The 17,746-nt window shown below is 39.9% G+C and overlaps 1 protein-coding gene across 1 annotated transcript in view; it reads right to left on the bottom strand.

The window, feature by feature from the left end:
• Positions 1-17,746, bottom strand: part of LOC120940588 (unconventional myosin-X-like) — a 287,319-nt gene that overhangs the window by 54,327 nt on the left and 215,246 nt on the right. Inside the window, exons 21-23 of the mRNA XM_040353535.1 lie at positions 16,145-16,259; positions 2,886-2,992; positions 678-980 (exon numbers count right to left, since the gene is read on the bottom strand). Coding sequence (XP_040209469.1) covers positions 678-980; positions 2,886-2,992; positions 16,145-16,259 — 525 coding nt within the window. The remainder of the gene's footprint in view (positions 1-677; positions 981-2,885; positions 2,993-16,144; positions 16,260-17,746) is intronic.

The following is a 17,746-nucleotide window of genomic DNA, read 5'->3' as shown; positions in this document are numbered from 1 at the left end:
CATTAATAAACAGACCCTCAAGTGTCAGAATTTTTTTTTAACTTGTTATTGTTGTATATGTTTTACTCTTATGCTCAAATTATAATACACAGAAATGACACATGTCCATACATAAAGGCCTATTCATACCTGTAATGAGTTCATTACAGGCATACCCCACTTTTAAATACACAATGGGGTTTATTTACTAAAGCTGGAAAGTACAAAATCTGGCTCACTTCTGCATAGAAACCAATGAGCTTCTTACCCCAGCTTGTTCAATTAATCTTTGGTAATACAACCTAGAAGTTAATTGGTTTCTATGCAGAAGTGAGCCTGATTTTGCACGTTCCAGCTTTAGTAAATAAGCATTGTGTACTACAAAGTGGGGTATGCCTGTAATTCCTACAGAAAATGTACTAGTAAAAATGCAACAAACAGGATACTCGATAAAAATGAAAGACATTAAAACCATAAATGTGTACACCTAAAATTTGTGTCTCTTTTGCAAATAAAAAAAATTAAAGACTTTGTAAATCAGCTGTTAAAATGCACATGTATAGACAATGCACCCCTATTTATAACAGCTATAACTAAAAATGATATACATATAAAACATACATATTTTTGCAGATAACCGATAAAGACCACTTTAGGCAGAAGTATAGAAAATAACTGACTTTGCGTTGATCACATACCTTTCTTCTGCTTCTTTCTTTAACCGTTCTTCTTCCTGCCGCTTTCTTTCCTCCTCTTTCTTAAGCCTTTCTTCCTCCTCTCTCCTCCTCCTTTCTTCTTCCTTTCTTCTTTTCTTGTCTTCCTCTTCCTTCCGCTTCTGCTCCCTTAGCTGCTTGTACAAACGCCGGGCTAGCTGCCCACGCATCTGCTTCTGGAAGGTCAGGGCAGCTTTTTTGAGACGTAAAAACTTTGTCCTCCACAGGAAAGCCCGATAGTTCTTCTGTATCACCACAATGCAATGTAGCACCTTTCTGTACTGCTTCCTGATGAAACAAACAAGATTGTTCCACACACCAGAATCGATAAAACATAATCCATTCTATTTATGCCTCCTGTTTGCAGCAGGTGTCACTTGCAGAGGAACAACCGAAATATAAATTACACCCACTATAAACGCCACGCACAGTCAACAGACAACAGCTAAATTCTGGCTAAGCTAATACCAAACACAACGCTATCTTTCTTTACTCTGACACGACAGTGTCTTGTAAGAGAAGAATAAGCTCTGATATATGCCATGCTTACAGAAGAAGTAATTACACACAGCAGGATGCCTTTCTGGGTGACATATTGTCTTATATGTACAGCCAGGGCTCATATGCACATGAAAAGAAATTACCTCATTATGCAAACAGCTATTGAACTGTCGACCATTGACTTTTCGTAGACATACAAAGGTAAACAGATGCCTGCTATTGGTCAAGATTTAATACATAATGTATGATACTTAGTTATCTGAGCTTACAAAAACTTATACATACAGGCATTAATAAATATGTGTTGGGTTTTCATGATTTAAAGTGAGTTAGCTATACTTGACCAATGTGAGAATATAAGGCTTGCACAGTGCAAACAGCGATAATCTGTAGTAACCCATAGTAAAACGGCATCAGCCTTTTGTTTCCACAGGGGTGATTTACTAAAGAAAAGTGGACTGATGTTGAACCTATTTGCTTTCAGCATCCTCTCATTTGCAGGAAGTTTTCAAAAAATTCCAGTACTAAAGCTGCCCACATTCCTGGAATCGGAGCCCATAGAGATGATTATTTCCTGGAGGGGACTGGCATGATCTGCAACAAACTCCAGTGTCAAGCAAAACTGGAAAATTTCCAAGCAGGCGCTAGTAAATAGTACTTTGCATGTGACAATAAACATAGCTGTTTAAGAGTCTCAAGTATTGTTTGTTGCCTGTGTCCTGCTGGGGAGATTTATCTTTACTTTTTGTCCTGGTGAAGCTACAAGATACAAGAGGAAACCTCTCCAAATTGAACAAAATTGCCATCTAAGATGTCTTAGGAACAGGTGTCTCAAATGAAGGATCTTCCCTCACTTTTTGCTCTATTGACAACACAATTTTTTTGGCGTTTTACATACTTTCTGTCATAGTGACAGTGGTCACCAGGACAAATAAAGGGGCACATCTCCCCAGCTGTCACATAGACAGCAATAAAACAAAATGTGTATCCCTTCCCTACTCTATCAAAACTAAATAAAAAACAACTCTGACTTGACACATACACTTTAGAGCTAAACTTCAGGCAAATAGCTAAGTATACAGATAAAATACATATATAAGAGCAGTTTTACCTGCCAAAGGCTCTGTACTGGGCTATCCATACCTTTAATTTACACATCACTATCGCACAGCACAGCCCTATGCAGGACACAACTTACAGTGGCTTTCCCTTTCCACCCCAGCCTGCTGAGCTGCTTAACAGCATTTGATTAGATGCGAAATTCAAGCTGAATATGATAATGTAACTTTGCTGTCAGTCTCAAATGCTTTTCTAGTGAATTTAGTTACTCCTATTTCAGCATACTAGATTGGATGTCACAAAAAACATAACAATTACCACACAGTATAAATAGGCAATGAATGTGACTATAAAATCCATATACATAGTTACATAGTAGGTGAGGTTGAAAAAAGACACAAGTCCATCATGTGTGCATCTATTCTACCATGTTGCATGTGGTCACTTACTGCAGTCTTTATAACCCCTCCAAACTACACAGATCGTTTTTTTATTTTTTTCATTCACGAGCTGAACATTTCAGCTGCTTAGATGGGAGGAACACATTACAGTTCCAAGGAATGCAGTCTTGGTTCATAAAAACTACGTACTAGTCACTCCCACAATTTAATAAGTCAAGCATGTTTCACGCACCGTGCCACGAAGCCCATGATGTGTGACTGTACTATCAAGGCTGCCTTGAAGACCTCAACTTCACGTTGCTTCTCCAATTTGTGCTCCAGGGACTCCCGCAGGAAGACCTGTACTCAAAATAAAACAGAGAATCATTTATTTTTTAAACTGCACACATTCGTCTACAACACCTCCCTGCGCTCCACTTTACACGACTTCTAAATCCTAACAATAGAATATTGCACTTTAGGTTACAGGACAGCAACAATGATTCTTCTATGAAAGAAACATCCTAATTTTCCACTGAAATAAGCACACTTTAAAATTAAATAATCATGCAAATTTGCGAAAATCCAACAATTTACTTTCAGAAGACCAGACTTTTTCCAGACCTATTGGATTTTCAATACACTTCTCAAAAAAGTATTCAATGTGCAGTGTATAAAAAATATCAACAGTAATATGGAATGTAATATAAAGAGGGATTTTATACTGAAGTGAATCAAGTCTTCCCTTGGAAATGCAAAGTCTTCTTATGTATCATGTTTTCCCAATGAAAAGAGAGATCAATATAGTGTGCTGAAACAACATTTCTCTGTAAAGATGGCACCAGTGATTTAGCCTTGACAGAAAGATTATAAATAAGGATAATTCAATTTAACACAGAATAACAGCATACAAGTAATGAGGCTGTTATGGAGTACATGTGCCCCTGACAGCTGCAATGGGCTTCCTATTGCACTCTTTCATTTCAATGACATCTGATAGAGAATGATGCTTTCCATACAGCTGTAATGAATGAATATATAATACACAGCAATAGTTCACACTCATCGCTCTTCATTCGCTTCCATAATGGGAGATCACTGACTCTCTAAGACTGTATCTGAAAACATTTATCTCTAAACCAGCCATAGGGGGTAACATCTGTGACTATGACCAAGGCAAGTAAGTGTCATGCCATATTGCCCGCTGTATCCCAGCCCATCTGCCATTACATTTGTTGGTCCTACTAAGACTGCTAAGTAGTGCATTATTGGCAATAAAAAACATTGTATGGCAAAGTTATATCTGTTAAAATGTGGGAAGCTAAAGTGCTACTGGCGGAACTGGCTCAGAGTTTGCAGGGCCTAAGCATAACCATGCTATAATTACTAATGTACTATAGATTTCAATTGATTTTGGCTGTTGATACAATTAACATATTTTTAATCATCTTGCTGTCACTGTTGCTTAGATCCTAAAACTTGCATAGCAAATAAAAAGAACATTACAGGATCAAGTATAATGGACATGTAATTGCTTAAGTATTACTATTTCAAACAGGTGAATTATATTATAATAAAAATAGCAGATAAAAAATGAAAATTTTGCACATTTGTTACAGAATTTCCCTTTTAGAAAAAGATTAGCATAAAGTGCTGTTAGGTAGACATGTGCAATGCATTTTCGTCCGAAAATCTGTTTTTTTCGTTATCGTTTTAACAAACGATAACGAAAGTGCAAGAAACGAAAACCGAAAGATCCGACATAAAAAATGCTTTATTTTCGTTTCCGTTGCGGTAAAAATTCGATATAGAGAGATTCGACATTATAGGGAAAATATTTGACATCATAGAGAAAAGATTTGACACTATAGAAATAATAGATTCGACATTACAGAGAATAGATTTCGATTTATGAGAAAATAGATTCGACATTATAGAGAATAGATTCGACATTATTACTAGTCATACAACATTAGAATTCTTGTAGGCGGAATATTCAAACGGAAATGTACGAGTAGACGTAAAGATTCGACGTTCCGTCGAATATTCGTTTGACCAATCGTCAGAAACCAAAAATATTCGACGTTCCGTCGAATATTCTTTTGACCATTCGACAGAAACCAAGTATTATTGGATATTCGGACGAAAGCTATTCCCCAACGAAAAACGAAATAAATCAAAACGATTTTCGGGAGTAACTAAATACATTTATTTTCCAAACGAAAACGAAAAAACGAAACGAAATATTCCAGTCTGCACATGTCTACTGTTAGGTAGTAGAGGAAGACAGCACTATTCAAAGAACAATGCAGCATGTAAAGAATTTCCACTCTACATGTAAATGCAATTGCAGCAGATGGTATTTAACACTAGCCCTAGTGTTAACAGCTCCCCCCATATAATGTCACTGTGTGGTGAACAGGTAAACCAGGTGTTAAATCCATGTGTCTTCTGTGTTTGCCTATAAAACATGCTGAAAAGGTAAGGGTAAGAATGTACAGTAAAATCTTGGTTTGAGAGTAACTTGGTTTGAGAGCGTTTTGCAAAATGTTTTAAGAAAATTTGACTTGATATAAGAGTAGTGTCAAGTCACAACTAAGTATAAAAGAGAAGAGAGGCACCACCAAGTGTAGCAATATGGTTACATTTAATGAAAGTACAAAATTTAGCAATTTACATGGTTGATGATTAAAACAGGCACATCTAAGTATGCAGTCATCTGGGGTAAAGCTGTCCACATAGACCGTCCTCCACACTGCAATCGATGTTGTCCCTTCCACGCTAGATCACTCTACTGCAGGGTAGTCTTTGCAGACACGATTGCAGACTGAATACGGTGAGAGCCGGCAGTGCAGGGGATGGTCTATATGTGGACAGCTTTACCCCAGATGCCTGTGCCATGTGCCTCTTTTATCCATCATTCCATCAACCATGTGAGTTGCTAAATGTTTTATAAAGAAAAATTCAGCGCTGGAATAATAAACACAAAAAACAAAAGATTGCAAGCCAGCACTCAGGATAAATTCAAATAAAAAGTCCCAGAGTCAAATAGTGTAAAAAATAGTGCAGCGCAAATAAAATCTAAGACAATATAATAATAATTTAAATATTGAAGAAAGTCCATATAGTGCACAAGTGAAAAATCCAAATAGTGCTCCAATGTAAAGTGATTGAGTGCAGTAAATCAGAAATTCTGTGATCCACAGGTAAAGAATCCTCCACCGATTAACTAAATAGATAGTTGGCCTCTCACCTCAGCAATTCGACCATGGCTAGGTCACAAAGCGTTTTACACCTCCCAGGTGTGAGCAAGAAACCTTTAAATCCCAATAGGCAGACAGCTACCAGCAACTCAGCTCAGCCAATATCCAGGTCAGCAGGAGGGTATATGTGAATGAGAGAGGAAACAGACTAGTGCTCTCTGTCTGATATAACTAGATATTTATTGAAAAACAGGTAACAACTTACAATTAATGGCACTCAAAGCCGAGTGTGAAGCATCAATAGCGTGTATCAGAGCTGCAGGCTTCCGATTCTATGATCTGTTCACACACCAGCATGTAAGACGGCGAGCGCGGGTGACGTCACGTAGCTCCTCCCCCTTTCGTACGTTACGTCCCAATAGGCGGGACTTCATCAGCATAGGGTGGGGAGATCAACGTGTGCGTCCCGCTGCGTGTTATATAGTATGCTGTTGCCTCGGCAACCTAGCACAACAAATAAAGACCTGCCAACAGCGCCATCTTGTGTCTATATAATAGAAGACGGTCAGACTTAACAGATTGCCAAGCAGACTGACAACAACTCTATGCGCAACATAAAGTGGAAAGATGGGGGCAGATACAATATTCTTTAAAAAATTAATACTAATTAATAAATATAATCAGATTTAAGTGACATCAGCCACGGTCGCCTTCTCACTAACAAACAAATATTATGAATGACACCAAGGACATTCATTTACTGCATAACATAGCAAAATTTGCCATATCATGCAGCACGGAACAGATTACCAATAATATCTCAATCCGTCGATACCAGCATATTAAAACAGTATAATATACAGTATATAAATAGAATTAAATTAAAATTCATATAAAATTCATATGTAATCCATACAGAATCATATATAAAAACAAAGCTTCTATCATATATAAAAAATTATTTCATAAATGATTCATATAAAATTCATGTAACATTCCCCAATACACAATCAAGATACAAAATTACTTAAAAATATTAAAATAGAATTATAATTTTTTAAAAAATTATTAAAAAATTACTTAGCGATTGGAAATAAAACAATTGAGATCAAACTCCACGTTAAAGCCGGCCGGGGAGGAAACTTTAGTTTCATATATCCAGAATGATTCTCGTCGGCTAAGTTGCCGGATATAGTGTCCCCCTCTCCAATGCTTAGCAACTTTCTCGATGCCCCAAAATTTGAGACCTTTAGGGTCCCTATTGTGGCATTCTCTAAAGTGCTTTGATACACTGTGGTTTCGAATACCCCGTCGTATATTGCTAACATGTTCTCCTACTCTCACGTGTAACTCACGAGAGGTGCGCCCTACATATTGCAACCTGCATTGGCATTCGAGCATATACACCACACCTATAGTCGAGCACGTGATCAAATCTTTAATAGGATATTCTGTCCCAGTGACAGTAGCAACAAAGGACTTGCGCTTTTTGATATTAAATTTAGCATGTTTGCAAGTTGCACATCTGCCACACGCGTAAAAGCCTGACAGGAAATTAAAGAGTTTTGGCCGAGGGATAACTGGCGGGTCTATCACTCCTGGGGCCAGGCGATCTCTAAGACAGGGGGCCTTCTTGTACACAAAAGCAGGACGCTCAGGGAGAACAGGGCCAAGTACCATATCTCCCTTTAACACAGGCCAATGTTTGGCCACTATTTTCTCAAACTTTTTGTGTTGTATGTTGTAATCCAATAGCATTTTATAGTTGGCTACTTCTGAATCAACATCAGGCGGTCTATCTTTTATGATCAAACTCCTGTCAGTATTTCTAACTTTTTCTATTTCCTCCTTGATCACAGGCATAGAGTAGCCTTTTGCCACAAATCTAGCAGCCAATTCCTGAGATTGCACTGTGAAATCAGATTCTAATGTGCAATTCCTACGCAGCCTAACAAACTGGCCTCGAGGAATATTGCACAACCACAACCGATGGTGGCAACTGGTTAATGGGATATATCCATTTCTATCTACAGTTTTGAAATGATTTCTGGTGACTAATCTGGACCCAGATTTGAATATTTCAAGATCCAGGAAGGTCACCTGTTCACAAGAGACCGTCCACGTTAAGACAATCCCCTGATCATTGGAATTGAGTTTGTTCATAAACAACTCCAATGCAGGCAGGTCTCCCTCCCAAATCATCACCAAATCATCAATATACCTGCGATAGCAAAGTAATTGTGGTGGCATGTCCAGGAAGACCACGTCTCGCTCCCAGCGGGCCATAAACAAATTGGCCACACTGGGAGCGAAACGGGCTCCCATCGCAACACCGCACCGCTGGAGAAGAAACTCCTTGTTAAACCAAAAGTAATTACTCTCCAAGCAGAATCTCAAACTGTCCAAAAGAAAACATACATGCTCTGGCTTTAGGTCAGCAGCCTCCAGAGCCCATGCAACTGATGCCAAAGCAGCATCATGACCAATTATTGTATACAAAGATCCCACATCTGCGGTCACCAGTATAGTATTAGCTGTACATGGGATAGAGTTCAAAATTTGAATAATCTGCTTGGTATCCCGCAAGTAGGCGGGGACTTTACACACTAATGGCTGTAAAAAAACGTCCAGGTACTGCCCCAGCCGCGATGTAACGGAATCGATTCCATTTACTATCGGACGTCCCGGAGGTCTTTCTGCATCTTTGTGCAATTTGGGCAGAAAATATATTATCGGGGTCCGACAGTAGTAGGGATCTAGATATGCAGCCTCCTTTTTATTAAGGACACCTGATTCCTTGCCCTCTTCTATTAACACATGGAGTTTATTTTTAAGCGTAACCATTGGGTCACCCCTAAGAGGGAGGTAGGTAGTGCGGTCACCCAGCAGCCTACACATCTCCTCATAATAGTAGGCCTTGCTGAGGACCACTAGGCCCCCCCCCCTTATCAGCCGGGCGGATCACAATATCATTGCGTTTCTCCAGAGAGACAATGCCTCGCTGGATACACTGTGAGTCCCTTACTTTTTTAATCCGAAGGTTGTCAAGGTCTTTGCATACTAGATTACGAAAAACTTCCAAATGCTTAGTGTCAGTGTATTGGGGGTTAAAAACAGACTTATTCCTTAATTTAGAATGATTAGAAATAACATTAGGGAGAGTTCTCTCAATCGGGTTAGAAAGGAAATATTTCTTTAAATTTAAATTCCTTACATATTTCTGGACATTCACATAAGTCTCAAATTTATTTAAATTACGTATAGGCGCAAATTTCAGACCTTTGTCCAGTACCAGCATCTCATCCCCAGTGAGAGTGACCCCACTGAGGTTGAAGATCCCGGCACCGATTACGCCCTTGGTCTTTTGGATTCGTCTCCCCCCTCTGACTCCTCTTGATTTTTTCTTTTGGACCTGGGTTGTCCCACAAACAGGGGGGCCTGGGCCAAAGGAGGAGGGTAAGGGGGGAGAGAGGGTGTAAAACGCTTTGTGACCTAGCCATGGTCGAATGGCTGAGGTGAGAGGCCAACTATCTATTTAGTTAATCGGTGGAGGATTCTTTACCTGTGGATCACAGAATTTCTGATTTACTGCACTCAATCACTTTACATTGGAGCACTATTTGGATTTTTCACTTGTGCACTATATGGACTTTCTTCAATATTTAAATTATTATTATATTGTCTTAGATTTTATTTGCGCTGCACTATTTTTTACACTATTTGACTCTGGGACTTTTTATTTGAATTTATCCTGAGTGCTGGCTTGCAATCTTTTGTTTTTTGTGTTTATTATTCCAGCGCTGAATTTTTCTTTATATCACAGTATCTTTCATAATTCATTTTTATTCACGCCGCAGGAATGGATGTATTTTCATACTTAGAGAAGCGAGAGGTTACTCTCACTGATGTATTCTCTAAAACCACTAATATCTCCGACTCAGGGGATTTGATTGTTTCTTTTAAGAAATTAGGACACCTATTTGAAAAGAAAATCAAGACCTGGTGGGACATTGTTACGTTTGAACAATATTTGGCTACTCAGATCATCCCCAGACGATTGAGGTGGGACTTACCACCTAATGATGGTCTGGTGGATGATGAGTCTAACTTAGAGTGGTTTAAATTTTTCACAGCCAAAGGCTTTGAGTTAATCAAATTCCTTTTGACCCGCAAGCAGCGGAAAAAACTATGGCTAGATAGTCAAATTAAAATCATCTCTGATGCTATTGAGCAACATAAGGATACTCCAAGGAAGGAACCCAAGAGAAAAAACGGAAAAAATTTCTAAGAGACGTGGAAGATTTTGGAGTACCAAATGTCTATAAATGGCAGGCTTTGAACTCTCTGTCCCTGACACAGGTGCAGCCTCTGCCTATGGATACCTTAGAGCCACCACCTACTCCAGCAGCACATGAGGCTCAAGGTTTTTGGGCTGCTAACAGCACTCGTGACAGAACCCCTACTGGATTGGCTACACCAACGGGGAAAGGGACTGGTCACGTGAGGGGAAGGGGTAAGAATAAAAATGGTAGAGGTAGGGGAGGGCACCCCACAGGTAGACCTGCTTATACCTCTTCATCCCAAGAAACTCCACCTTGGAAAACTGAGTCCAAGAAAGGGAGAGGTCAAAAAAGAGGGGGCAGCAACCGCTTGATAGGGGCACCACCTCCTTTACCTACGTATAATTACTACGCCCCCTTACAGAATTATTGGGAGGGACCCCCACCCCCCACTAATCAACAACATTTTTTAGGACAGGGGAGGACCCCCTGGAGGGGACCTCCGCCCTTTCCACCGGTTTGGACCGGCGAATGGAGGGAACCCTCTCTCCCCCCTTACCCTCCTCCTTTGGCCCAGGCCCCCCCGTTTGTGGGACAACCCAGGTCCAAAAGAAAAAATCAAGAGGAGTCAGAGGGGGGAGATGAATCCAAAAGACCAAGGGCGTAATCGGTGCCGGGATCTTCAACCTCAGTGGGGTCACTCTCACTGGGGATGAGATGCTGGTACTGGACAAAGGTCTGAAATTTGCGCCTATACGTAATTTAAATAAATTTGAGACTTATGTGAATGTCCAGAAATATGTAAGGAATTTAAATTTAAAGAAATATTTCCTTTCTAACCCGATTGAGAGAACTCTCCCTAATGTTATTTCTAATCATTCTAAATTAAGGAATAAGTCTGTTTTTAACCCCCAATACACTGACACTAAGCATTTGGAAGTTTTTCGTAATCTAGTATGCAAAGACCTTGACAACCTTCGGATTAAAAAAGTGAGGGACTCACAGTGTATCCAGCGAGGCATTGTCTCTCTGGAGAAACGCAATGATATTGTGATCCGCCCGGCTGATAAGGGGGGGGGGGGCCTAGTGGTCCTCAGCAAGGCCTACTATTATGAGGAGATGTGTAGGCTGCTGGGTGACCGCACTACCTACCTCCCTCTTAGGGGTGACCCAATGGTTACGCTTAAAAATAAACTCCATGTGTTAATAGAAGAGGGCAAGGAATCAGGTGTCCTTAATAAAAAGGAGGCTGCATATCTAGATCCCTACTACTGTCGGACCCCGATAATATATTTTCTGCCCAAATTGCACAAAGATGCAGAAAGACCTCCGGGACGTCCGATAGTAAATGGAATCGATTCCGTTACATCGCGGCTGGGGCAGTACCTGGACGTTTTTTTACAGCCATTAGTGTGTAAAGTCCCCGCCTACTTGCGGGATACCAAGCAGATTATTCAAATTTTGAACTCTATCCCATGTACAGCTAATACTATACTGGTGACCGCAGATGTGGGATCTTTGTATACAATAATTGGTCATGATGCTGCTTTGGCATCAGTTGCATGGGCTCTGGAGGCTGCTGACCTAAAGCCAGAGCATGTATGTTTTCTTTTGGACAGTTTGAGATTCTGCTTGGAGAGTAATTACTTTTGGTTTAACAAGGAGTTTTTTCTCCAGCGGTGCGGTGTTGCGATGGGAGCCCGTTTCGCTCCCAGTGTGGCCAATTTGTTTATGGCCCGCTGGGAGCGAGACGTGGTCTTCCTGGACATGCCACCACAATTACTTTGCTATCGCAGGTATATTGATGATTTGGTGATGATTTGGGAGGGAGACCTGCCTGCATTGGAGTTGTTTATGAACAAACTCAATTCCAATGATCAGGGGATTGTCTTAACGTGGACGGTCTCTTGTGAACAGGTGACCTTCCTGGATCTTGAAATATTCAAATCTGGGTCCAGATTAGTCACCAGAAATCATTTCAAAACTGTAGATAGAAATGGATATATCCCATTAACCAGTTGCCACCATCGGTTGTGGTTGTGCAATATTCCTCGAGGCCAGTTTGTTAGGCTGCGTAGGAATTGCACATTAGAATCTGATTTCACAGTGCAATCTCAGGAATTGGCTGCTAGATTTGTGGCAAAAGGCTACTCTATGCCTGTGATCAAGGAGGAAATAGAAAAAGTTAGAAATACTGACAGGAGTTTGATCATAAAAGATAGACCGCCTGATGTTGATTCAGAAGTAGCCAACTATAAAATGCTATTGGATTACAACATACAACACAAAAAGTTTGAGAAAATAGTGGCCAAACATTGGCCTGTGTTAAAGGGAGATATGGTACTTGGCCCTGTTCTCCCTGAGCGTCCTGCTTTTGTGTACAAGAAGGCCCCCTGTCTTAGAGATCGCCTGGCCCCAGGAGTGATAGACCCGCCAGTTATCCCTCGGCCAAAACTCTTTAATTTCCTGTCAGGCTTTTACGCGTGTGGCAGATGTGCAACTTGCAAACATGCTAAATTTAATATCAAAAAGCGCAAGTCCTTTGTTGCTACTGTCACTGGGACAGAATATCCTATTAAAGATTTGATCACGTGCTCGACTGTAGGTGTGGTGTATATGCTCGAATGCCAATGCGGGTTGCAATATGTAGGGCGCACCTCTCGTGAGTTACACGTGAGAGTGGGAGAACATGTTAGCAATATACGACGGGGTATTCGAAACCACAGTGTATCAAAGCACTTTAGAGAATGCCACAATAGGGACCCTAAAGGTCTCAAATTTTGGGGCATCGAGAAAGTTGCTAAGCATTGGAGAGGGGGACACTATATCCGGCAACTTAGCCGACGAGAATCATTCTGGATATATGAAACTAAAGTTTCCTCCCCGGCCGGCTTTAACGTGGAGTTTGATCTCAATTGTTTTATTTCCAATCGCTAAGTAATTTTTTAATAATTTTTTAAAAAATTATAATTCTATTTTAATATTTTTAAGTAATTTTGTATCTTGATTGTGTATTGGGGAATGTTACATGAATTTTATATGAATCATTTATGAAATAATTTTTTATATATGATAGAAGCTTTGTTTTTATATATGATTCTGTATGGATTACATATGAATTTTATATGAATTTTAATTTAATTCTATTTATATACTGTATATTATACTGTTTTAATATGCTGGTATCGACGGATTGAGATATTATTGGTAATCTGTTCCGTGCTGCATGATATGGCAAATTTTGCTATGTTATGCAGTAAATGAATGTCCTTGGTGTCATTCATAATATTTGTTTGTTAGTGAGAAGGCGACCGTGGCTGATGTCACTTAAATCTGATTATATTTATTAATTAGTATTAATTTTTTAAAGAATATTGTATCTGCCCCCATCTTTCCACTTTATGTTGCGCATAGAGTTGTTGTCAGTCTGCTTGGCAATCTGTTAAGTCTGACCGTCTTCTATTATATAGACACAAGATGGCGCTGTTGGCAGGTCTTTATTTGTTGTGATAGGTTGCCGAGGCAACAGCATACTATATAACACGCAGCGGGACGCACACGTTGATCTCCCCACCCTATGCTGATGAAGTCCCGCCTATTGGGACGTAACGTACGAAAGGGGGAGGAGCTACGTGACGTCACCCGCGCTCGCCGTCTTACATGCTGGTGTGTGAACAGATCATAGAATCGGAAGCCTGCAGCTCTGATACACGCTATTGATGCTTCACACTCGGCTTTGAGTGCCATTAATTGTAAGTTGTTACCTGTTTTTCAATAAATATCTAGTTATATCAGACAGAGAGCACTAGTCTGTTTCCTCTCTCATTCACATATACCCTCCTGCTGACCTGGATATTGGCTGAGCTGAGTTGCTGGTAGCTGTCTGCCTATTGGGATTTAAAGGTTTCTTGCTCACACCTGGGAGGTGTAAAACGCTTTGTGACCTAGCCATGGTCGAATGGCTGAGGTGAGAGGCCAACTATCTATTTAGTTAATCGGTGGAGGATTCTTTACCTGTGGATCACAGAATTTCTGATTTACTGCACTCAATCACTTTACATTGGAGCACTATTTGGATTTTTCACTTGTGCACTATATGGACTTGCTAAATGTTTTGCCTTCATTAAATGTGACTATATTGCTATACTTAGAGGCGCCTCTCTTCTCTTTTATACTCTGTAACTCCTGCTGGATTTTGCTTCTAATCACCTTGTGGTGAATTCCATTTGTGGATGGACATTTTATGGTTACACAACATTGCTATAATCTTTTTAAATGAACTATAAACTGAAGGACTTATGAATAAATGGTTGTGGAACAAATCATTTGAGTTTCCATTATTTCTTATGGGAAAATTCGCTTTGATATACAAGTGCTTTGGATTATAAGCATGCTTCCGGAATTAATTATGCTCACAATCCAAGGTTTTACTGTATAATAATGATACATTTATCATGAAAATGCATATCATATGGCTGCAAACATACCTGCAGTCAACATAAAGTGTAACTTTATATGCTGTCACTTATGTATGAGATTAGGGGTATGGTGTCCAATAACAAAAGAAAAAGCAGGTTTGGGATGCTTTTTAAATTACATGCATTAGCGCTAGTATACTAAATCAAATGAAGAAGGATAAATTGTTGGCAAGCATGCATCTGGTAATGTAACCTCAAACTTGTACAACAGCTAGCACCCAACATTATGTACACGACTATAAACAACAGCCATATATAACATATGATTTTAATCCTACATGGTATATACATCTAAAAAAGGCTGAGAGTGTTTAAGTAAAAAGTTAAATAGAGAAAAGCACATTTTAATTTGAGGCACACTGTGGTTTAGATGGAGAAAATTCGGACGCTAAGGCCCCGTACACACGGCCGAGGAACTCGACGTGCCAAACACAGTTCAGCCCTGAAGCCGCCGAGGACCTCGGCGGGCCGAGAGCTCCCATAGAACAACGAGGAAATAGAGAACATTTTCTCTATTTCCTCGCCGAGGTCCTCGTCGGCTTCCTCGGCCGAAAGTGTACACACGGCCGGGTTTCTCGGCAGAATTCAGCCAGAAACTCGGTCGGAAGCTGAATTCTGCCGAGGAAACTGGTCGTGTGTACGGGGCCTGAGGGTGCAATTCAAAGCAAAACTTGTTAGCAAATTTAATGTATGCATTCTGTAGACCAGGGGGGTCTGAAAACATAATAAAAAAAGGCCAGTTTGCTGTCCTTCAGACTTTTTGGGGGCTGGACTATGGCCACTGGGAGTAGAAATGGTCTCGATGTCAGTGAAAAAAAAATGCCCTTTCGTTGGTGTCATTGGGAGGAATTGTACCCTATCATTAGTGTTATTGGGAGGAATTGTGCCCTATCGTTGGTGTCATTGGGCGGAATTGTGTCCTATCATTGTTGTCATTGGGAGGAATTTTGACCCATTATTGGTGTCATTGGAAGGAATATTATATAGAATATATAATAGCAAGCAAAGGGCCGCATCTGGCCCCCGGGCCGCAGTTTGGAGACCCCTGCTGTAGACCATGAGTGCATGTCTGCCAACACTGTGGGTGCATTGCTTTTCTATGTATGATCAATGTACTGTATGTAATTATCCTTTAAGAAAAAAGGCCCATTGTGACTTTCTCTGCAATTAGCTTTGTAGGTAAAAAATAGGGCAAACCTCTAACAATCCAATTTACTGAGCTAGCTTTGTGAAATTATAATAAAGGTTAAACATTTGCCAACATCATATGCTTACTCACTTCCCAGGAAATTGTGTATATTGAATTCATTCTTGCCTATTAATTTGTTAATTGATTGCTTACAGTACCCTTAATTTAGAAGGTCATCCAGTGAGTATGCCCATGTTTGTTCATGTGAACATGAATATACAGGGCGCACAGCAAGAAAAAAACAGGTTGTCAGCAAGAAATCAGGCAATTGTTCACCTTTGCTGATTCTAGTGAATCAGATTGTGTTACTAATCAAGAAAAGTGCTAATAATTCAATAGGGGAAAACTGTCAACAGCATTACCTTAGTCCTTCCCAGCTGCCATTCTTTGTTAGTTGTGTCATTAAGATGGAGTAAAGTCTCACATTTGCCTTTCAAATCTTCAGGAAGGGTTACATTTCTCATTAGCACTTTATACCTGTAAAGAAAGCAAACAGTAAACCCTGAGAATTCTAAATTGATTTACAATCTATCAAACAAACATACACAGCACAGAAATCAAGACAAGGACAGTAAGCAACAAATAAGAATAGACAAAAAAAATATATATATTTTTTGTTTGTCTGCTGATAAAAAATGTATCTACTTCTGCTATTGTGTTATTCCTAAGAAATAATAAATACCGCTTACAAGGCAAAACGTGCAAAAAGGACCAGCAGGTTGGAACATTCACTACTGTTGGCATCTAAATAAACTGGCATGTATATGCTTGGGCAAAAACTGTGTATGCACATTTACAATAAAAGCCAACTGATAGATGGGAGATTCTTGTCTATGACCATCGTAAATCTTTAAATGCCAAAAGAATTTAAAAAGGTGGTTACAAGCAGGCACAAATCAACTGGCCCCAGCTCTTCTAACAAATCTGCTAGTTTGTTCCCTGTTGTTTAACCTCCCTGGCGGTATGATTCTTTCAGAAAAAACATGCTGAAAGCGGTACCATTATTTGCAAGGAAATTTGGCGTTTTATATTGTAGGTCTGTCATTTTTAGAAATAACTCACTTAAATCTGACCAAACAAGAATCTAATAGGCATCCCGGGTATGACATTTTTTTAAAAACAAAATTATAAATTATAATATAATAAATAATTATAACAAATAATAATATAATTATAATAAAAATTATTCAATAATGTAATCAAATCAAAATCACTGAAATTTGCTCAGTTGCAGAATTGTTGCTGTCATTATTTTTTTTTTTTTTATGACGAATTTCCCCACCAATCGCTATCGCACAATTCTGCAAGTGATTATAATTTATTATCGCTGTTTTTTAGCTGATCTAAAACTATTTTTGACATAAAGGGACACTTTTGGTTGCTACGGACAATCTACAGTTTGCAGGGAGAAAGAAACATTTTTATTATATAAAATGACATGCAGGGCACTGGACAGACCACTAGGGACAAGGGGGGTGTGTATTTTTTACATACAGTACTGTAATCTATAAGATTACAGTATACTGTATGTATAGTGTTTGTTTACTTTTTTGAATTTGGCGCCGTTCTCCGTCCCTGTGCGTCGTAACGTCGCAGGGAACGGAGATCGGCGTCACACGGAGGCACTGTGTGAATCGAGCGAGGTCCTGCTCGCTCACACAGCGCGGTGGCATCGCTGGATCCAGGGACAAGGTAAGTAAAACTCCCTGTACATCCAGCGAGGCGAGCCCGAGTCTGACTCGGGGTTACCGATCCTTGCCCAAAAATCTCACCCCGAGTCAGACTCGGGAACACCGCCCAGGAGGTTAAAGAATCTCCTGGACCGCTTTTTCAGACGGAAGGGTTTTCTTCCGTCTGAAAAAGCGGAACTTTGCGGATGCGGTTCGTTACGGACGTTAGCGGATGCATCATCCGCTAACGTCTGCAATCCCATAGAGATACATTACAAGTCCGTAAACGGTCTG

Source organism: Rana temporaria, chromosome 5, assembly GCF_905171775.1.
Source record: "Rana temporaria chromosome 5, aRanTem1.1, whole genome shotgun sequence".
NCBI classification, from domain to species: domain Eukaryota; kingdom Metazoa; phylum Chordata; class Amphibia; order Anura; family Ranidae; genus Rana; species Rana temporaria.
Note: the sequence above shows the minus strand (reverse complement) of the source record. Positions and strands in the feature narration are given on the sequence as shown.